Genomic DNA, 24,060 nt, shown 5'->3' on the forward strand with positions numbered 1-24,060 from the left:
TGAGTTGCCATGCCCTCCTTCAGGGGATCTTCCTAACCCAGGGATTGAGCCCAGGTCTCCCGCAACTGCAGGTGGATTCTTTACTGTCTGAGCCAGGGAAAAAATACTTATTTGTGAAATCATAGAACAAAATCTGACAGCCTGCTTAACTAAACAGTGGCTGTCTTGGGGTCAGGAGGAGAGGGAGTATGAGAAAGTTGGGATGGTATCTATGTACTCAATCGCTCAGTTACATCTGACTCTTTTCGGCTCCATGGACTGTAGACTGCCATGCTCCTCTATCCGAGGAATTTTCCAGGCCAGAATACTGAAATGGATTGCCATTTCCTCCTTCAGGGGGTCTTCCTGACCCAGGGTTTGAAACCATGTCTCTTGCATCTCCTGCATTGGCAGGCAGATTCTTTACCACCAGATCACCTGGGAAGCCCCAGGATGGTATTACTATCAGTTATTTTTTATTCTCTTTATACTTATGTATTGTTTGACTTTTCAATAAATAAGTACTGAACACACATTCCTTTCCTAATAAAAAATGAAACAATATATTGGGTTGGCCAAAAAGTTCATATGGATTTTTCAGTAACATCATATGGAAAAACCCAAACAAACTTTTTTGGCCAACCCAATATTTCCTTTTCTGTTTTTGGTTTTAGAAATGGAAAGTTCATGATAAGTCTCTGTTCATGACACTCCACTTGCTATTCTGTCCTTGTGAAATTCCCTTCCTCCCATCAACCTCATCCACTTTACCTAACATCTACTTGTCTTTTAAGATTTACATTTGTTGATAAAAATTCAGTTAATGATCAAGTTAAGAAAAAAAAAGAATTTTATTTGAGCCAATTTGATCATTATAACCTGGGAGACAGACTCTCAGAAGCTCTGAGAACTGTTCCACTTGTTAGAAGTCAAGGCATAGTCACCTACATTTTCGAGGCAAAGGATCGTACATCAAAGTGATACACTTACATTTTACATAAAGTTCCCCAAATATACATAATCTGGGTAAGTATGTATAAAGTGAGAAGTAAATCACCATGACCCCTTACATAGTTGGGAAAGAATGCTAACCTTCAAGAATATACCTTACCGACCTCAGAAGAAAGGGTAAAAACACTGATTTTTGTGGTAAGCATTCCCATATTTCAGGAGGTCTGGCTAATGCATAATGCATATGCCCACTGTACAGTAGGGAGGACCAGTGCAGGCAGGGAATATGTTATGCTTACATTTTCTTGTCCAGCTTTAAAATATAAATTTTCATTCCATCACCTTCAATCTTACCTCCACAAAGTTCTCCCCTTATTGTGAGGCTAAATTAGATGTCTTTCTACTATGCTCCTATCCTTCTGTTTAATGATTAGAATTGTTAACTTAAACACTAAGTTATAATCTTAAGGATAAGAATATCTTGATAGACTTCACATTTATAGTAAGCACAGGTCCTAGTATGTGATAAGAGTCAATAATATATATATTTTTAAGATTTTCTTCAGTTCAGTTCAGTTGCTCAGTCGTGTCTGACTCTTTGCGACCCCATGGAATGCAGCACGCCAGGCCTCCCTGTCCATCACCAACTTTGGGAGTTTACCCAAACTCATGTCCATTGAGTTGGTGATGCCACCCAACCATCTTATCCTCTGTCGTCCCCTTCTCCTCTCGCCTTCAATCATTCCCAGCATCATGATCTTTTCCATTGAGTCAGTTCTTTGCATCAGGTGGCCAAAGGGTTGGGGTTTCAGCTTCAACATCAGTCCTTCCAATGACCACTCAGGGCTAATCTCCTTTAGGATGGACTGGTTGGATCTCCTTGCAGTCAACGGGACTCTCAAGAGTCTTCTCCAACACCACAGTTCAAAAGCATCAATTCTTCGGCGATCAGCTTTCTTTATAGTCTATACATCCATACATGACCACTGGAAAAACCATAGCCTTGACTAGACGGACCTTTGTTGACAAAGTAATGTCTCTGCTTTTTAATATGCTGTCTAGGTTGCTCATAACTTTCCTTCCAAGGAGTAAGCATCTTTTAATTTCATGGGTGCAATCACCATCTGCAGTGATTTTGGAGCCCAGAAAAATAAAGTCTGACACTGTTTCCCCATCTATTTGCCAGGAAGTGATGGGACCAGATGCCATGATCTTAGTTTTCTGAATGTTGAGCTTTAAGCCAACTTTTTCACTCTTCTCTTTCACTTTCATCAAGAGGCTCTTTAGTTCTTCTTCACTTTCTACCATAAGGGTGGTGACATCTGCATATCTGAGGTTATTGATATTTCTCTCGTCAATCTTGATTCCAGCTTGTGCTTCCTCCAGCCCAACATTTTGCATGATGTACTCTGCATATAAGTTAAATAAGCAGAGTGACAATATATAGCCTTGATGTACGCCTTTTCCTATTTGGAACCAGTCTGTTCTTCCATGTCCAGTTCTAACTGTTGCTTCCTGACCTGCATACAGGTTTCTCAAGAGGCAGGTCACGTGGTCTGGTATTCCCATCTCTTTCAGAATGTTCCACAGTTTATTGTGATCCACACAGTCAAAGGTTTTGGCATAGTCAATAAAGCAGAAATAGATGTATTTCTGGAACTCTCTTGCTTTTTCGATGATTCAGCAGATGTTGGCAATTTGATTTCTGGTTCCTCTGCCTTTTCTAAAACCAGCTTGAACATCTGGATTTCACAGTTCACATATTGCTGAAGCTTGGCTTGGAGAATTTTAAGCATGACTTTACTAGCGTGTGAGATGAGTGCGATTGTAATGTGGACCAGTTTTAAAGTCTTTATTGAATTTGTTACAATATTGCTTCTATTTTTTATGTTTTGCTTTTTGGCCTCAAATCATGTGGGGTCTTAGCTGTCCGACCAGGGGTCAAACTTGCATCCCTGCATTGGGAGGCGAAATCTCAGCCACTGGACTGCCAGTTGTTGTTGTTGTTCAATCATTATGTTGTGTCTGGCTCTTTGCAACCCTGTGGACTGCAATATGCCAGATTTCCCTGTCCTTCACTGCTTCCCGGAGTTTGCTCAAATTCATGAGGTATGTGTGTAGGGCCACGCAAGATGGGTCATGGTAGAGAGTTCTGACAAAATGCGGTCCATTGGAGAAGGGAATGGCAAACCAGTGTTCTCGCTTTGAGAAGCCCATGGACAATATGAGAAGGACCACCAGGGAAGTTCCTAAGTGTTTGTTGAATGGATGAAGGAATAAGCAAATGAACGGGTGATTAAGTGATTAGAAGTAGGCCCTAACTTGATTTGTTATGAACAACTTGTATAAGAACACTTTCCATATGAAAGAAGTCAGCTGGAACCCACCTTAAGATTGTTCCATGTTTTGGAGGCACTTAATTAAGACTCCATGACAGTTGGCTGTGCTGGAACCATTGTGCTACTTTAGGGAATCTACAAGCTTGTCACCAGGAATTCTTGGGACCCTCTCCTCCGCAGTTGTGACCCCTGGAGTGATCTGGTATATGTACATGTGGTGACAGGAAAGTTTCACTTCCAACCTCACATCAGCCTCAGAAGAAACGTGCTTCTTGCAGTCCAGAATGTGAAGCCATATTTATGGATGGTGGTGAGGGTCGTATTCCTTTATACTCACAGCAACATAAAAGCTATCCTAACCCTAAATTCACTCATAACACTGTTTTCTTGGTGTGGCAAAATGCATTATAAAATTTAAAAGCTGGCATATAAATTCATGAAACTTTAACTTGTTTGTGTATGTCTACATGTGTTTGTGTGAATGTGGGTAAATTAGGGACTACCTAGTTGGGGCTTCCCTGTTGGCTCAGAGGTTAAAGCGTCTGCCTGCATCTGCCTGCAATGAGGGAGACCTGGGTTTGATCCCTGGGTCGGGAAGATACCCTGGAGAAGGAAAAGGCAACCCACTCCAGTACTCTTGCCTGGAGAATCCCAAGGAAGGTGGAGCCTGGTGGGCTACAATCCACAGGGTCACAAAGAGTCGGACACGACTGAGTGACTGAGCAAAATGAGCAATATAAGATCAGTAGGCAGACACTGTGTTTGGCTTTAGAGAAAGAGATTTCTCTATTTTTAAAAACTTTTTCTTTATGATAAGTTGCTTATTTTTATAATTTTAGGTTGGCATATTTTAATGTACTACTACATTTCTTTTTAATAAAGAAATGCTAATAAGTAAATACTATATCTTTTTAACATATTTGGAGGCAGATTGCAAGGCAAATTTTAGTATAGTAACGTAGGAATTTATGGCCCCAAATACCTGAATTATGCTTGATACATGATATGATTATAAATACCAAGTATTTAGTACTTTGTTAATTTAAAAATTAAACCTCTTTAGATTTAGAAGATGGTCCAAATTATGTCTTCCTTTTTCATGGGTCTATTAAGAATTATGCCACTAGAGGGCTCTGAATACCACATTTCAGTTCATTTACGTATGTAGTAATACTAATACAATAATATTGTCAGTATTGGCTAATGCTGTCTTCCCAATGAACATATCTTAGAAAAATTTTAGAATAGTCCAATTTAAGTGTAGCACAATATGAGAAATATTGATTTTTAAATAAAAATAATAATTATCTTCAGAAATATTTTGGTGATCTAAGGGACATGCATTGGAAGGTCTGATGCTAAAGCTGAAACTCCAATACTTTGGCCACCTCATGAGAAGAGTTGACTCACTGGAAAAGTCTCTGATGCTGCGAAGGATTGGGGGCAGGAGGAGAAGGGGACAACAGAGAATGAGATGGCTGGATGGCATCACCGACTCGATGGACATGAGTTTGAGTGAACTCTGGGAGTTGGTGATGGACAGGGAGGCCTGGCATGCTGTGATTCATGGGGTCGCAAAGAGTCGGTCATGACTGAGCGACTGAACTGAGCTAAACTGAAGGGACATGCATGATAATATATGAACCTTTGAAATTTTTAAAGTTCAAATTAAGAATAGCCTTTGGACTTCCCTAGTGGTCCAGTGGTTAAAATCCACTTACCAATGCAGGGGACATGGGTTTGATCCCTGGTCTGGGAAAATTCCACATACCTCAGGGTAGCTAAGACCCCGCACTGTCGCTAGAGAGTAGCCCCTCTTGTACAACAGTGAAATCCGAGTGCAAACAAACAATAAATGGATAAAATAAAATTATTTTTTAAAGAATAGCCTTTGTCTTTAAGATACTCTAAACATATTTAACATAAATGTGAGTATATGTCTATTGTATATATCTAATATGGGCTTCCCAGTTGGCGCTACTGGTAAAGAATCTGCCTGCTGGTGCAGGAGATGCAAGAGACCCAGGTTCGATCTCTGGGTTGGGAAGATCCCCTGGAGAAGGGAATGGCAACCCACTCCAGTTTTCTTGCCTGGAAATTCCATGGACAGAGGAGCCTGGCAGTCTGGCAGTTCATGGGGCCGCAAAAAGTTGGACATGACCAAGTGACTGAGCACACACACATATGTTTAATATAAATATGAGTATGTATAATATGTAAAACATATATATATGAAACATAAAATTTACTAATTATCTTCTGTATGAAATTTGATTGAGGAGAAGTGTAATAGTTACCATACATTCTGATATATATAATGAGAGAAATTAGGCATAGGAATTAATAGAGAGAAATGAATCCAAAAAAGAAAAGAACAGAATTAAACAGATTGGAAGTCTTCTCTGATGAAATAGCATTTGAGCTAAATCTCTTGATAGGTATGGAGGAGTTTAGATGGACAGGAAATTATTCTGCTCAGAGGAAAAAATGTGGAGAAATAGCCTTAGAGATTTGAGGACTTCTTGGCATCATCATGGATAGATTTAGAGTCTACCAGAATAGCCCACATGAAAAAACCGACCTTTAACATTCAACAACCTTCAGCTTCCCACAAATTTACTTGGACCACCCATTTACTTGGTCATTACTTGGACCTTGTTCTTATTTCTTTACTCAGCAAATATTTTTTTGAATGCCTACTTATATGTGTTGGCACTATCTGGCCCTCTGGGGACAGTGGTGAAGGACAAATGAGATTCCTACTCTCATGATTTATAATACTTGCAAGTCAGGAGAAACTAACAAGTCAGAAAAAACTAGAGATAGCTGATATTAATAAATGCCATAGGCAGAACTAAACAGGATGGTATGTAGGAGTGACTAGTAGTAGCTAGATTGGATAGTTACAGATGGCTTGTGTGATTAGTTCTTATTTAAGCTGAGACCCAAATGACCAAAGGGAATCAGCTATATAATGACAAAGGTCATTAGACAGAAGTGAGGACCAGGATGAAGGCCAGTGGACTGACATAGAGTGGACAAGGAAGAAAGTGGTATGTGATGGCGTCAGAGAGGAAAGCAGAAGCCAGGTGAAGCAGGGCTTTGCAGGCCAGAGGGAGAAGTTAAGATTTTACTGTGGATTCAATGAGATGCCAGTAGAGGGCTATTTAAGTAGGAGAGTGGCATGGTTCATGACATAGAAAGGTTAATCTGACCACTGTGCAGAGAACAAATTGTGAGGGCTTAAAGTGAGAGTTGGACTGTTGATCACCGAAGAATTGATGCTTTTGAACTGTGGTGCTGGAGAAGACTCTTGAGAGTCCCTTGGACTGCAAGGAGATCCAACCAGTCCATTCTAAAGATCAGTCCTGGGTGTTCATTGGAAGGACTGATGCTAAAGCTGAAGTTCCAATACTTTGGCCACCTCATGCGAAGAGTTGACTCACTGGAAAAGACTGATGCTGGGAGGGATTGGGGGCAGGAGGAGAAGGGGACGACAGAGAATGAGATGGCTGGATGGCATCACTCACTCGATGGAGGTGAGTTTGAGTGAACTCCGGGAGTTGGTGATGGACAGGGAGGCCTGGCGTGCTGTGATTCATGGGATCGCGAAGAGTCTGACACGACTGAGCGACTGAACTGAACTGAAAGTGGAAGGTGGCTCAGACCGGTAAAGTGTCTGTCTACAGAGACCTGGGTTCAATCCCTGGGTCGGGAAGATTCCCTGGAGAAGGAAATGGCAACCCACTCTAGTACGCTTGCCTAGAAAATCGCATGGACAGAGGATCCTGGTGCAGGCTACTGTCCATGGGGTCGCAAAGAGTCGGCCATGACTGAGTGGCTTAACTTTCTTTCACTAAAGTGGAAGCATGGTGCGTGTGTGTATAGTCCCAGTCCTGTCTGACTCTTTGCAACCCCAAGGACTTAGGGTCTCTTGCCTAGCAGGCAGAGTCTTTACCATCTGAGTCACCAAGGAAGGCTGGCAGTTGGTAAAGAACCTGCCAGTGCAGGACACTCAAGAGATACATGTTCAATCCCTGGGTTGGAAAGATCCCCTGGAAAAGGAAATGGCAACCCACTCAAGTATTCTTGCTTGGAAAATTCCATGGATAGTGGAGCCTGGTGGTCTTGGTGGGCTATAGTCCATGGGGTCGCAAAGAGTTGGACACGACTGAGTGACACTCACTTACCAACTGCACCACCTGGAAAGCCCTAGAAACATGGTATCTAGTTCAGTAGTACAAGAAGCATGAGAGGTCGTGGTGGCTTGGACAAAGGTGGTAGTAAGAGACGTGGAAAGGTGGATATGTTTGGGAAATATGTTAGAGGTAAAATAAACAATCCTGCTGAATTTTAACTTGGGGAAACAGTTTACTGAGATGGACAGGAATGGGCTGAGTTGGTTGAGAGTGACAGTGAAACCAGAGGATTTTTGGAGGGGCATGGTAAGTTTAGGACACACAAGTGGAAATATCAAGTAGGCAAATGTGAACCTGGGGTTCTAAGGAAAAAGTTGGATCTGCCCATCATATGTGTTTGTGTAGACTTCCAGGGCTGAGCAACCAAGTGTATGTGGCCTGAAGAGCATCACTAGCATGGGTTTGGGAACCACCAGCTTATAGTTGGTATTAAAGCCACAGGAGTGAATGAGACTTCAGCACACTCAGGATAACCATTCTTATCTTTTATCCAGAATGAACTATATGATATTATATTTTCAAAATTCATCTTCAGTTCTTTACCAAGAGTCAATTCCAACACTTTATTTTGAAACTGTACATTATGTTTTGATGAAAAAATTGAATTTCTTTTGTATAGAGTTTCCTTTGATGAGAAAGAAAATTCAAGACATTCTATCAAACATACATGGTATCCAGTACTGACATTTTGCAGATGTCCAGTATCACAGACCTGGGTTCGATCCCTGGGTCGGGAAGATCCCCTGGAGAAGGAAACGGTAACCCACTCCAGTATTCTTGCCTGGAGAATCCCGTGGACAGAGAAGCCTTGTAGGCTACAGTCCATGGGGTCGCAAAGAATCGGACACGACTGAGCGACTGAACCAAACCGAACCGAGTATCACAAGCTTTTGAATTGTGGTATTGGAGAAGACTCTTGAGAGTCCCTTGGACAGTAAGGAGATGAAAACAGCTGATCCTAAAGGAAATCAACCCTGAATATTCATTGAAAGGACTAGGACTGATGCTGAAGCTGAAGCTCCAATGCTTTGACCACATGATATGAAGAACCAACTCATGAGAAAAGACCCTGATGCTGGCAAAGACTGAAGGCAGGAGGAGAAGGGGAAAACAGAGGATGAGATGACTGGATGGCATTACTACTCAATGGACAACAGCAACAATATCAAGATATCTTTCTCTGATAATTGTTGATATCAAATCTCCTTTGTTCTCTTCATATATTTTCATATTTTTGTGGCTTTTGGTTGGCTTATTTATTTTTTCACATTTAGATCTTTTATCTATCTGGAACTTAGTGTAAAGTAGTTCATTTCAGTCACTCAGTTGTGTCTGACTCTTTGTGACTCCACAGGCTGTAGCGCACCAGGCTTCCCTGTCCATCACCAACTCCAGAGCTTGCTCAAACTCATGTCCATAGAGCTGGTGATGCCATTCAACCATCTTATCCTCTGTTGTCCCCTTCTCCTTCTGATTTCAATCTTTCCCAGAATCAGGGTCTTTTCCAGTGAGTCAGTTCTTTGCATCAGGTGGCCAAAGTTTCAGCTTTGGAGTTTCAGCTTCAGCATCAGTCCTTCCTATGAATATTCAGGGTTGATTTCCTTTAGGATGGGCTGGCTTGATCTTCTTGCAGTCCAAGGGACTCTGAAGAATCTTCTCCAACACCACAGTTCAAAAGCATCAATTCTTCGGTGCTCAGCTTTCTTTATAGTCAAACTCTCACATCCATGACTAAAAAACTGGAAAAAACCATAGTTTTGACTAGATGGACCTTTGTTGGCAAAGTAATGTCTCTGCTTTTTAATATGCTGTCTAGGTTGCTCATAGCTTTTCTTCCAAGGAGGAAGCATCTTTTAATTTCATGACTGCAGTCACCATCTGCAGTGATTTTGGAGCCCCCCCAGATAAAGTCTCTCACTGTTTCCATTGTTTCCCCATCTATTTGCCATGGAGTGATGGGACCAGATGTCATGATCTTAGTTTTTTTTAATGTTGAGTTTTAAGTCAGCTTCTTCACTCTCCTCTTTCACTTTCATCAAGAGGCTCTTTAGTTCTTCTTCACTTTCTGCCATAATGGTGGTGTCATCTGCATATCTGAGGTTATTGATATTTCTTCCAGCAATCTTGATTCCAACTTTTGCTTCCTCCAGTCCAACATTTTGCATGACGTAGTCTGCATATAAGTTAAATAAGCAGGGTGACAATATACAGCCTTGCTGTACTCCTTTCCCAGTTTGGAACCAGTCTGTTGTTCCATGTCCAGTTCTAACTGTTGCTTCTTCACCTGCCTACAGATTTTCAGGAGGCAGGTAAGGTGGTCTGGTATTCCCATCTCTTTAAGAATTTTCCAGTTTGTTGTGATCTACAGTCAAAGGCTTTGGCATAATCAATAAAGCAGCAGTAGATGTTTTTCTGGAATTCTCTTGCTTTTTCTATGATTCAGCAAATGTTGACAATTTGATCTCTGGTTCCTCTGCCTTTTCTAAATGTGTGAATTAGGGGAGAATCTAAATTTATTTTATTTCAAATCTTAGTGAGCTCTCTCAAAACACTTAACATATAAACCTAGGTTTTTCCTATTGATCTGAAATGCCATATGGTACATTCCCAAGTGGCTCCTGAGATATATTTCTGGAATTTCTAGTCAGCTTTCATGATCTTATTCATGATCTAAGTTATGTTTTTATATCAAATTCCAGTTACATACATATTAAAATAATTTCCACATTACAGTAACTGCACATTAATCAAGTTGCAATGAAAAATACTTTGCTAGTGTTCTATGAAGTGCTTCCATGTTAGAAGCCAATTCATAAACCAGTTGAACCAAGGTGTCATTGAAAAGTTATACTTTACCTTCTCTGCTTCATATTCTGTCCACATTTCCAAGCAAACAGTTTTTTAAATGTTATTTTAAAAATAGATTTATTATAAGTTTAGTGTAACTCAAAGAAAAACTCCACTTTGGTAATTGTTGAGACTTGACAAAACACTACATATTAAAATTTAGCTATAAGAAAAAAGTATGTAAAATTTTCTGAAACAGGTTGGAAGAGTATTTTTCTTTAGCAGATATAAACATGATGATAATATGAAGAAAGAGCATTTTTTCCAGCTTCAATGAAAGAAACAGAAGGAGCTTTAGAATGTGTAAAATGCTGAAGGATTATAGGATCAATAAATGTGGTTTGGAGTTTACTTTTTGTGCAGGAGTATGTTCTAGCTCTGATTACAAGAAAACATTCTAGAATAGTTAAGATTTAGGAGTTTGCACCAGAGTGTAAATTGACCCATTACTTCCATTCTCTAGAAGTCTAGCTTCAAAAAAGAGTCAATTAAGCTAAAGAATAACATAAACTTATAAAAAGTGTGAATTATACGGCAATATTTTGAGCTGCATACAAGATTATTCTATTATGTGATGATAGAGATGCAGATAAATTCCTGTTGTTGCATACTGAAGTACTGTGGTTATCAAGGTTCTGTTGAGAAGTCTAAATTCTTTGGTCTCCCTGCCAGGTAGAAAATCAGTCTGATCTACATGCTGAAGAATTCTCAAATGTTTGAAACTGTGAATTGGAAAGCCTGACTCCCTTGTTGGTTTGATATCTTTTGATACTGTTGTCAGAGAAAATCCTTCCTGTAAGAAAGAAATGCAGCTGGCTTTTTAATGGTGGAGAATATCAAAGGCCACCTAGATGTCCCATGGGCATCTCAAATTCAACATATCCACAATCAGATTTACTACTCCCCCCGCCCAAAACCAATTCTTCCTTTTCTTGATAATTTTTGCCACCATCTGTCTTATTACCTAAGCCCAGCATTTGAAAATCAGTCTTCTATATCCATTCTCCATCCAAGCTATGTTGATTTACTTCCTCATCATTTCTCATCAAAGCTCCTTCTAATGACCCTGATTGTATCTATCTTGACTTGTGCCTGATCCTCTTACCTTGGACTTCCTATTCTGAACAGTTATTTATTTGTTTGTTTTATTTTAGTTACTTATTTCGCTGTATCAAGTCTTAGTTGCGTCATGTGGGATCTTTTGTTGCAGTGCTCAGACCCTCTAGTTGTGGCACGCGCTCCAGAGCACATGGTCTCAGGAGCCACAGCACATGGGCTTAATTTCTCTGCATCATATGAGATCCTAGTTGCCTGACCAGGGATCAAACCCGTGTTCCCTGCAATGCAAGACAGACTCTCAACCAGTGGACCAACAAGAAAGTCCCTGGATTCCCTACTCTTTACTAAGAGATACATCATCATCTGGCGACCAAAAAAACCCTTTCCAAATGCATTTCTTCGTGTTACTTTCCTAGTAAGTCTTCTGGGGTCTCTCTTCTACCCATAGAAGAAAATCTAATCTTTAGAGCGGCATCCAGTGCTCTCCACACGTTGGACCCTGCCTCACTCCAGCTTCAAATCTTTACCCTCCTAGCCTGTCTCGTTGCAACCATACCTGACCACTTGGGGGTGTATGGAACTCTCTGTTTTGCTTCACACCTTTCCTCCTTCACTCACACTTGGAATTCTCTCCCACCATTTTTGAGAAGACCTAATTATCTTCCAAGATTTAGTTCAAACTTGACCACATTCCCGTAGTGTTTTCTGTTTTTACCACCCCCAGACGGTTTTCCCACAGAATTAACCACTCTTCCTTTGCATTTCTCTTGTGGACCCCTTCCTGCACTATGGCACCCACTTTGCTTCCCTAATGGACTGACAGCTCCTTAAGCAAGGACCTTGGCTTTTTCTTTCTTTTTACTCCTAGTGTCTAGTGATGCCTGTACAATTCAGGCACTCAGTAAAGCTTCATTGAATGAATGAGTTAGTAAGTGAGAAATGTCAGAGGCTTGATGAAAAGGTTGGCAGAGAATGCATAGTGTTGAAACTGGTCAAGAGGAAGATACAGGGAAATATAGTGATGACTGTGAAGAAAGCTGATCGCCAAAGAATTGATGCTTTTGAACTGTGGTGTTGGAGAAGACTCTTGGGAGTCTCTTGGACTACAAGGAGATCCAACCGGTCCATCCTAAAGGAGATCAGTCCTGAGTGTTCATTGGAAGGACTGATGCTCAAGCTGAAACTCCAATACTTTGGCCACCTCATGAGAAGAGTTGACTCACTGGAAGAGACTCTGATGCTGGGAGGGATTGGGGGCAGGAGGGGAAGGGGATGACAGAGGATGAGATGGCTGGATGGCATCACCGACTCGATGGACATGAGTTTGAGTGAACTCCGGGAGTTAGTGATGGACAGGGAGGCCTGGCGTGCTGTGATTCATGGGGTCGCAGAGAGTCGGACACAAGTGAGCGACTGAACTGAACTGAAGAAGGACTTGGCTTTGTATGGTAGATGAGGATGACCAGCATGGTGGGATTAACTGATGTTAAGCTTCTGACTGGGATTCTGGTATAAGGTTCTTCTATTGCTGTACAAAAGGACAGGTGGTATTTGAGGGCAAATGAATTTTTCTAGATATAATCCTTCCTATTTGCAAATATTAGCACACACATGCTAAAGTTTTATAGTAGCACTGCATTTATCTAGTAATTTACAGTGTACAATATTCTTTACTTTATTATTTTATTGGACCCTTAGACCAGTTATCTCCATAAGCTTCAGTTTCCTTTTTGTAAAATGAAGATAATAGCTTAGGATTGTTTACAAGAGGTATTATATGTCTAGTGCTTAGACATATAATAGAATCAGTTGTTAGATCAGGGCTTTGTGACTTGTAGTGGTTAAATGACTTGCTTAAGTTCACAAAGGTAAGTTAATGGCGTGCGTGTGTGCTCAGTAACTCAGTCATGTCTGATTCTTTGTGACCCCATGGACTGTATCCTGCCAGGATCCTCTGTCTATGGAATTTTCCAGCAGGAATATTGGAGTGGATTGCCATTTCTTACTCCAGGGGATCGTCCTGACCTAGGGATCAAACCCACATCTCCTGCATTGGCTGGCAAATTCTTTACCACTGTGCCACACGGCATATTTAAATTCTTCTGTCCTCTTTATGTATTCTGTTTTGCTATACCAGGATGTAATAATATCTTCTGCATTACTTAGGGCATGGCATCTTTAATTTTCTTGAGAGGCTTACCCAAAAACAGGCTTTGGAATTACTCAGAGAGTTTATTGCCAAAATCAAGCAAAATAAAAAACTTGACTAAAACCAAAATGCCAATATAAATAATATTTGTATAGCTTGCATGGCTTCCTAGTCCCTCTGTTTTATGCTTGGGGGTTTTCTACAGAGAATCTGAGCAACTAGCTCATGGCCTTGTGAGGTTTTGTGGAGATATGCTCTAATTTAAATTAATTTTTAAAGTATTATTTTTGAGTCCAGTTTTAGACCAGAGCAAGTGTCCATTTGGGGTCCTGGAATTAAGGTAGCAGAAACCTAGGGGGAACTAGAATGGGAAGAGAGTGAATCTGGGCTGTGCAGACATTGACAATCACCCCCATCTGTCTTTGTGTTCTCTGTAGTGTCCTGTCCAGGAAGAACCTGAAACCACAAAATATGAAATGGAGATGAAATTACTAAGTGAAACAGTTTCAGCAGGTATTCTTCTAAGTCACATTTTTAGAATTTAACTTGACTGGGATTTTCTGCTTACAAAAGAAATGCAAGGACATTAGAAAATCAACTCAGATGTCGCAGAAGTATATTTAAAGTGAAAATTCTTCCTCATCTCTCTTCTGAGATAACCAGTGTTAACAATTCTTTTGAATTTGTTGTACTCTGTCTCTGTCTCTCTCTTTTTGATTTTAAATAAAACCATCGGGTCATATTATATTCATATCCTTATTGAAAGTTACTTTTTTTCACCTAACAATATTTGTTATTGTACATACACACAGAAAACACAATACATATTCTACTTAAGTGAATAATATTCAACATTATTCTAAGTCAGAACACATTGGTAACCTTACTTTTTAGAGTATCTATGTAATGCCATGGGACATTATCGTCTATTAATAATGACTTAAATAAGGTTATTTCTATTTTTTTATTATTATTACAAGCAGTGTTGCCTTGAACATTCATAATCACACACACGAAGTTAGTAATTTCTTCACACTTTTGTATTTAGTCTTATCCTGGCAAATAACAATTGGATACAGTTTTAAAATGTCAAGATGATAGTGACATCTAATTTGTAGAACTTCTAGTTTGAGATTTATGTAATCTTTTTCATTAACATTATCATTTTGCTTCTTTGCAAGAAACTCCTTAGAAATGTATTTTTTATACAGTTCTTAGCATAGTTTTTATAACAAACTTCTTGTCCACTTCACTTTTTCCAGTGCACAGTCAACTAGGTTTATATCATTATAGCTTTTCTGCAATTCTTATGAGATAATTTACCTATGAAAAATATAAATGGAGCCCTCCCCTGCACCCTAACATTATGCATGCCTATTCCCACTTTCAAGTGAATGATTTTGAATTAACCACATTCTGAAAATGTGTAGTTGCTAAATAAAAATTTTCCTTACCAGCATTAGAATGCTTTCATTTCCCTACTAAGAAAATACAGAAATGTTGTGATCTATTTATAAACTCAATCAGTCTGATTAATTTCAGCACAGGAGTTGCTGTTAGAGAATGCTTTTGAAAAGCCCGATTTCCTTGAAGAAGATGAGGTTGATTTATGCCAATTCACAACCCTGGGCGGAGTGTACCATTTGGATATTTTGGAGCTTCCTCCACAGTGTAAACCAATGAAGGGCTGGATAATTGTAGAAGTAGGTTGATTCTTGAATCAAAATTTATGGATAAAATTATTTCCCATGCTTTAACTTTATCTGAAATGATTTAACATCTATTTAACCCTAAAATGATTTAACCCTATTAAACAAGCACAAATGCGGAAAATGTAATTTTAAGCTGTCTTGAATTTATGAATCAAAATAAGAAATAATAACGGATTTTAAAACAAGAATTCATACATGTTAACTTAATTGTAAACCTGTAACACGGTTTATATCATGCCAATTTGGCCTTAATAATGACAGTCATTTTCAGAGGTCATCACATTTTTTCTATAAAGGGCCAGGTGGTAAATATTTTCAGCTTTGTGAGCCATACCAGCTCTGTTGCAACTCCTCAACTCTGCCATTGTAACATTAAAGTAACCATTGGTAAATGAATGGACATGGCTCTGTTCTGGTTAAACTAATTTTACAAAAACTGTTGGGGGCTGGATTTTCCAAGGACCATAGTTTGTGGATTCTAGACTAAATCAGTGGTTCTCCCAGCATGTGGTCCCTCGACCAGAAACATCAACATCATTTGGCATCATCTGAGAATTTGCTAGAAATTGAAATTCATTGCCCCCACCTCAGTCCTACTGAATCAGAAAGTTTGGAGGTAAGACTCAGCAGTCTGTGTTTTAGCAAGACACACCCCAAAGTTTGAGAACCACTGGTCTGTATCCTTGATATACAAGTGTGGTCCATGAACCTGCAGCATCTGTATCACCTGAGAACTTGTTAGAAATGCATCATTTGGGACTTTCTCTCAGGTCCACAGAATCTGCATATTAACTGCGCATGAAAGTTTGAAAAGCACTGATGTGAGCAAGGCCAATGGTATTGATGCACAGATGGCACACATTGAGTAACAAGGATACTGATGGTAGCAGTTGTCAATCATTTTTCAAGGAGTTCTCACTCTTGTTTCAGTAGTAACATTTGCACTAGTATTGACTTAACTTTTAGTGGCCTACACCCAGATAATACCCCATTATGGGAAAGAATCTGCTTGCAGTGCAGGAGACCTAGGTTCAATCCCTGGGTCAGGAAGATCCCCTGGAGAAAGGAATGGCTACCCACTCTAGTATTCTTGCCTGGAGAACTCCATGGACAGAGGAGCCTAGAAGAAGTCACAACTTCTTTATGCACAGGAATTCTTGAATTAGTGTTTATCTTTTTTTTCATTATCACCCCTCCAAGGAGCCTTTGTAGACTTTTTTCCTAACTGTCCCCCATAAAATATTAATACCACATGTATACTGTATATCTACATATGTGCTATATGTATATTTGTGTTTTATACCTTAAAAGAGTACAATTTTTTTATGGCCCCTCTAAACTAATTTTTACCCTCTTAGGGATAATATTGCTGTTCTTTCCCCTTCTCATAAACGAGAATGCAATTATTAGGTTGACCCTGGAGAGATAATTTGGTTTGTAGCCCCTTTGAGGGGCTTCCCCAGGGGCTCAGCAATAAAGAATCCACCATCAATGCAGGAGACTCAGGAGACACGGGTTCGATCCCTGGGTCAGGAAGATTCCTTGGAAAAGGGCATGTCAACCCACTCCAGTATCCTTGCCTGGGATATTCCATGGGCAGAGGAGCCCGGCGGGCTACAGTCCACAGGGTCGCAAAGAGTCAGACATAACTGAAGCGACTTAGCACGCAGCCACTTTGAAGAATCTATTTGAATCAGCCTTCCCTACCTCAGAAATACCTGAAGGGCAGAGTTGAGTCCAGAAAGACACCCTTTGGTGGAGGTAGGCTTTCAAAACTCTTTATCCATAGGAAGGTCTAAGCCTGAACTGGGAATTTCAAGGATGCATACAAAGATCTGGTGTTCCTGAATTTTGTCCTGGTATCCTGATACTACTCTAAGCTCTCTATTTGAGGCCAGAGTATTCTCCATCACACTTATTTTTCTCTCCTGCAATGAAGAGACCGTCCTCATTTTCTAAGTCCCTTTTAAATAATCTCACACTTCCTCTAGAAATTTTCCCCATCCAGTTTTTTCCTCTGTTTTGTAACATTTGTAATCTTCTTCCCTTTCCTAGATCCATCTCTGCTAAATTCTGATAATAGGCAAATCTTCTTTATCCCACAGACATCTGCTCTTGGCTTAATTTACTTTCTCCCTCTCACCATCCCCCTGCTTTTTTAAGATGTAATTGATATACAACACTGCATAAGTTTAAGGTATGCAATATGATGATTTTTAATTAATTTCATTCATTTATTTCCACACTTCTCAAAAGTTTCCTTATTCTTCTTTCTGTCTTCACCCACACACCATAACCAAGTTACTGGAACATGGGATTTGGGGTCCTATAGATCTACTGGGTTGGTCAAAAAACTTTGTTCAGATCTTTCTGTAAGATGTCAGGGGAAAACCCAAATGAACTTTTTGGCCAATTCAATACTTTCGGCTTCTGGTGCCTTCTTGAAGTCATTTTGTAATCTTTGGCACATTAATTGATTTTTCTAAGTCCCAGTTATTTTCTCTGTTCAATATATATCTCATAGAATTATTGGAGAAATAAAATGAGTAGTTGAGTCCCAGCCAGCCTAGAATCTGGCCTATAGGAGGGTTCTGAATTACATTCAAATGTAGTGATTTTTTTCCCTCAATCATTTATCTTTAATTTTGTTGTGACATTTTGTTAGTCACTCTATAGTGAAATGTGACCAAACTGCAGTGTTTATTTAACATATATAGCTTACTCTGCAATATTTACATCATAAACTGTTACCAGCCAGCTTCTAACTTAGTATTATCTTGGTCATTTTTAAAAGATACTCAAAGAGGGATTACAGAAATATACATATCCTCCAGAAACTGCAGAAGACCTTGAAACAGAAAATGTTTTCCCACCCATAGAGGTCATGCTTGAAGTTCACGAGAATGTAATCTTCTTTGAGAATCCTATGGTTGCAAGGTGGGATGCTGAAGGTACAGTGATGCCTTAACCAGCTTTGATAATTATGTATTGAAAAGAAGTATGATAATATAAATCCTAAAATAAAAATAGGAAATGGAGAATGTAAACTGAGTTTCTAATCATACATATTTCTGTGCCAATTCTAGGGTCTTTGTTTCCTTTTGATGGAAATGAATAGGGATATTTTTAAAAAGAAAGAAATGAATAAAAATATCAAATAGTATAGCAAATCAAAAACAAATGAAAAGCCTACTCTCTCTTAAAATGTCCAAATAATTCAGATTGGGGTGATTAAAATTTGATTATTTTAATGTTAATGATTTATAAATTGCAAAGCTTATTATAACCAGGCACTGAGGATGGGGTTCTTCCCAGGTGGCTTCAGTGGTAAAGAACCCGCCTGCCAAGCAGGAGACATAGATTCAATCCCTAGGATGGGAAGATCCCCTGGAGAAGGAAATGACAACCCACTGTTCTTGCCTGGGAAATCCCATGGACAAAGGAGCCTGGCAGGCTATAGTCCATGGGTTTGCAGAGTTGGACACGACTTAGCAACTAAGCAACAACTGAGGTTGGGGAGTGGGCAAATGGGAAACCTGAGAAAGAGGAAAACCAACCACTATATGCCTCTATAACTTTTAAATATTGAACCATGGGAAATTATTGCTTATTCAAATTGTTAAATATCAATAAATCAGAAGTGTTAACAAATACAAGTGAATGATTCACCAATTATTAACAAATACCTGATGTGGGGTTGCCAGGCTAAACTTTGAAAGGTCTTGGTCTTGTGAATTAATATATGCAAATCTGGGGACTCTTAGATGAAAGTTGAATAGCTTTATTTTTAATGTAGGTGAGTTATTCAACATCCATTTATTTATTTGTGAAAAGGTTTGCATACTAGATAACAGATCTAGATAATAAGATAACTAAAGCACAGAACTATTACTTTAGTTATGAGCAGAGAATTTAGAGACTATTTTGTACTTTAAATGTTTTTATGGTTGCTACAACACACCACATTTTTGCTTATACAGACATAAATAACCACAAGATGTTTATGTAGAGATAATTTATGTTTTAAAAACAGTATATTTCTATCAATACATTAAGCCATAAAATATATCAAAATGAATATTGGGTAATTTTTTCCTTTCATGTTGCTTTAGAGGTTTCACTTTTCCTTTCCTTTAACAGTAACATTCCTAAATATTTACTTATCAAAGTAAAATTAGAATTAGACAAGATCAGTTATCCCACATGATTCAGAGAAAAACAACAAGTAAAATTTGACTATAACTGCAGTAATTATATGGCAGTAATCTACAACTCTATGGTTTCCCTGGTGACTCACTGGTAAAGAATCCACCTGCCAATGCAGAAGACTGGGTTTCAATCCCTGGTACAGGAAGATGCCCTGTAGAAGGAAATGGCAACCCACTCCAGTATTCTTGCAGGAGAACCCCATGGACAGAGGAGCTTGGCAAGCTACAGTCCATGGGGTCACCAGGAGTTAGACATGACTTGGCGACTAAACAACAACTAAACAACAATTTTTATGGTTACAGACTAAAATAATTTTGTAAATGTAAAAACAAAAAGAGGAACTATATATAACTTAGTTTTCTAATATAATTATTATATTGAATTCGAGTCAAAAATAGAACTAATATAACATTGTAAAGCAGCTATTCACCAATTTTTTAAAAAGTTTTTTTAAAAAAAGTAGGTGTATGGGGATGAAAACCAGAGAGAGATGGGAATGACAGCTGAGGTTGGGAATTACTTTATTATTTATTACTTTATTCATTATCCAAGATAATTCTCATTAGGAGGATGGCCTCAATAGGAGGAGAGTTTAAGTGCATAGGGACAATATTATATATTCCTGTCTACTATTGTTTATTGAATGCTTTAAAACTAATGTCTAAAAGTGTTGTATTTCTTTTTTCCAGTAAATCTTCAAATAAATACATGCCAAAATTTTTTAAAAAATTAAGTCAAAAATAGCCAGTGGAACCTTTCATGTGAGAAGACAAGAAAGCCAAGTGGAAATCAAGAGGGTGTTCTAGGAAAAGAATGATTCGTTCATTTCATAAAATGCTAGGGAGCATAAAGGGAGGAGGGAGGTGGGAGGGAGGTTCAGGAGGGAGAACTCATGTACACCCGGGGCGAATTCATGTCAATATATGGCAAAACCAACCAATATAATATTGTAAAATAATTTGCCTCCAATAAAAAATAAATTTTAAAAAATGTGACGTGTACATAAAAAAAAAATAAATGCTAAACAATAAGAAAGACAGAAATAAATGAGACATAATTCCTTCTTCCAGGAATTTTCAAAGTTGTAGGAGAGGCAGACAGGGAAAGATATCATACACAAGGGGCTAGAGTAGTGAGAGGCTGTATAATAGATGAGAGTGCTAAGGAGCAGAACCGTGAGTGGGTCCCATCTGGAGCATTAAGGGCAGCTTCTCCTAGGATAGAATATTGAGCAGGTCCTTAAGAGACTAAGAGACCATTGATGTAGTATATTCTGTGCGGGCGTAAGTCTTCATTCCTCTTTGGTATATTGGTAGGAGTGGAATTGCTGGGTTGAAACGTAAACTGATGTTAAACTGTTCAAAGACTGTCAAGTTATTTTTCAAAGGAGCTATAACCACAACACAAGGTTCCCCACTTCTCCATATTCTTGCCACCATTTGTTATTACCTATTTTTTTAATAGAGCCACCCTAGTGGGTGTGAAATGTTTTTTCATAGTTTTAATTTGTATTTCCCTAATAAGTGGTAATGTTGAACATCTTTCTTTATGCATTTACTATACTTTCATGTAGCTTCTTTGATGAAATGTTTATTCAAATCTTTTGCCCATTTTTAAGTTGTGTTGTGTTTTATTGAGTTGTAAGAGACACAAAAGACCACCTATTATATGATTGTGTTTAATGAAAGTTAAGAAAAGACAAATCTTTAAGTATATTAATAGTTTATTGGGGCTGGTGATGCAAATGGGAATTAACTATAAATAGACATAAGAGATCTTACTGGGAGTGTAATAATATTCTTTTTTTTTTTTTTTGCTGTTATTTTATTTTTATTTTTTTTTTGTCAGTTTTTTTTTTTATTTCTAAAAAAGAATTTTATTAAAAAAGCACAAATGCAAAGAAATGAACAGAGGAAAATTTATGCGTCGAACCTGGACTGGTCACTTATGATAATATACATGCTACAATTCCATTTTCTCCAATCATTCCACCTTCACCCTCTCCCACAGAGTCCCAAAGACTGTTCTAAATGACTATGTCTCTTTTGCAGTCTCTTATACAGGGTTCAGGTTACCATTTTTCTAAATTCCATATATATGCGTTAATATACGGTATTGATGTTCTTCTTTCTGGCTTACTTCACTCTGTATAATTGGCTCCAATTTCATCCACCTCATTAAAACTGATTCAAATGCATTCTTTTTGATGGCTGAGAAATACTCCATTGTGTATATGTACCAAAGCTTTCTTATCCATTCATCTGCAGATGGAAGGGAGTGTAATAATATTCTAAAACTGAATGGTGGTGATGATTGCAAAACTGGGTAAATTTACTAAAAATAATTGTATACTCAAGATAGGAGAATTTTTAAATTCTTTAAAAAGAAAGATGAAGAGAGGTTCTCTAAAAGAGGAAGGAAATGTTCTCTAGAAAGAAAGAACTACATGTGCAGAGGCTTACAGGTATATGATATTGTTGGGGAAAAAAAGAAAAGTGTGACTGGAAAGAAGTCTGAGAAGTAGCAAATAAGGAAGCCAGAAATGAGAGGCAGAGCTTCATTCTGAAAGTCTTGTGACCATGCTGAGGAATCTGGACTTGATCCTGTAGACAGGAAGAAACTCCAGTGAAGATGGTTTGTTGTTGTGATCCTATTCTCAGTGTGAAAAATCAACTTATACATATTGAAGTTAGTGGAGTGGTTTCATTTATCTTATTTTTGCAGAGGAAAAAATGGAACTAATGTCTTATTAATCCTAATTGTAAAGGTAAACACTGGAAAACTGATGGCATCAGCAACGTGTCTTACAAATCGAAAGAGAGACTTATAACATTCAACCTGGAAACTTTTTGTCCTGTTACCTTAATTCAAGATGCCCATATTAATATGCCATACCAGTCGTGGGAGCTAATACCACTTGATGTGAATAAAGTACTTCTGACTGTGACTACAGTATTTACTGAACTTCAAATACAAATTAAGGTAAACCGCTGTCATAGCAAGTCATACCAAAGAGTTAAATCTCTTTGATGACTATAAAAGTGTGTGTCAAAACAGTCAATCACTGATGATTTACATATTGAAATATGTCTTTTATAAATATATTGAAAATATACCTTGAGCTGTAGTTTCTAAATAAAATATTGAGTGTATAGGAAATAACACGTAAAGGTAAAGTAAATTTTGTGCCCTAAAATTACCAGGAATGGAGCAATTGGTGAAACTCTAAGTATGGTTGCAGTATGACTTTCAGAGTTTTTGGTCCACTCTAGAGAGGCTTCCTGATCTTATCACAGGAAGATAGCACCCAGCTATTTGGAATCCCTATTGAGTAACTCCATTGTTACAGAGTCTGACTCTATGATTTCAATACCTGTAGACCACAGAATTTTTGTACCTTATTTTATGTTCCTGTTTATGTTCCAGTGTCTCCTAGTTTGTAGTCTATGGGAACTTGAATAGAATTTGTATCCTACTATTGTGTGAAAATTGTATAACTGTTAATTATGTTGAATTGGTTCATGGTGCTTTTCAGGCCTACTATATCCTTCTACTTTTCTGTCTATTCTATTAATTTTTAAGAGTTTGATATTGAAACTCCAACTAAAAATCTTAATTATCTACTTTAAAAAAGAACGTATAGTAGAACAATGTGTAACTTTGTTCTGTATTTTCCAAATCTCCTCTAAATATGTGATTATACTTTCATAATTAAAAAATAAGAAATTACAGAGTCTGAAATTTAAAGACACAATAAGTAGATTTACTGGTTGCCTGGGGCTGAAGTGGGGAATGAATATAAATAGGCATAAGGGATTTCACTGAGGGGATGAAAATGTTCTAAAACTAATTTATGGTGATAGTTGCACCAGTCAGTAAAGTTACCAAAAAAAAAAAAAAAATCACTGAACTGTGCACTTGAAATGGGTGAATTTTATGGTATGTAAAATATACCTCATGAAAGTTGTTTTTTAAAAGAGATTTTTTTTTTTAAAGATATAACCTGAAATTCTTTATGAATGTGGCAGGAAAGCTAGAAGATCATCAGACTTGGTTTTTAAGGTCAGAGGAGAGATCTGAACTCTGTACACCTTCAGATTACCACTTTGCAAACTTTAAAACTGGATAATAATTTTGCATTATTATGTTAAAATTTTATACATGTAAAAAATTATGATCTTTAAAAGTTGCAACATGGTTGCTGTCAAATAGTCTTCTACTTCAGCAGGAGCACATGCAGTATTCTTAGATCATAACTTATAAAGTAGGCCACCAGAGAGATCCTTGGATTGCTCAGATGAGCCTGAGAAGAGTTGATAAACTGGTTAAAGTAATGTGGAAACTTTGAGGTGGACCTTTTGGATCAAGCCTAAAATATGTCTGGTCTGCATTCTTTAGGATAATACAGGATTTTCTAAAAAAAAAAAAAAAAATAGTTGCTGTTGTTTAGTCGCTAAGTTGTGTCCAACTCTTTGCAACCCCAAGAACTGCAACATGCCCTGTCCTTCACTATCTCCCGGAGTTTGCTCAGACTCATATACGAGTCTGTGATGCCATTCAACTATCTCATCCTCTGTCTCCCCCTTCTCCTCCTGCCCTCAATCTTTTCCAGTGAC

The 24,060-nt window shown here is 38.3% G+C and overlaps 1 protein-coding gene across 3 annotated transcripts in view; it reads left to right on the forward strand.

The window, feature by feature from the left end:
* The window catches only part of DNAI7 (dynein axonemal intermediate chain 7), an 88,913-nt gene that overhangs the window by 59,148 nt on the left and 5,705 nt on the right, over positions 1 to 24,060 (forward strand). For 2 of the 3 annotated variants that reach the window (XM_055396564.2, XM_055396563.2), the window contains 4 exons: positions 13,961 to 14,036; positions 15,066 to 15,226; positions 18,030 to 18,186; positions 22,212 to 22,426. In XM_055396564.2, the coding sequence (XP_055252539.2) occupies positions 13,961 to 14,036; positions 15,066 to 15,226; positions 18,030 to 18,186; positions 22,212 to 22,426 (609 nt within the window). The remainder of the gene's footprint in view (positions 1 to 13,960; positions 14,037 to 15,065; positions 15,227 to 18,029; positions 18,187 to 22,211; positions 22,427 to 24,060) is intronic. The other variant, XM_088837273.1, reaches the window with a different exon arrangement.

The sequence above is a fragment of the Moschus berezovskii genome, chromosome 6 (genome assembly GCF_049115385.1).
Source record: "Moschus berezovskii isolate FMDL1 chromosome 6, NW_MosBer_1.0, whole genome shotgun sequence".
NCBI lineage: Eukaryota > Metazoa > Chordata > Mammalia > Artiodactyla > Moschidae > Moschus > Moschus berezovskii.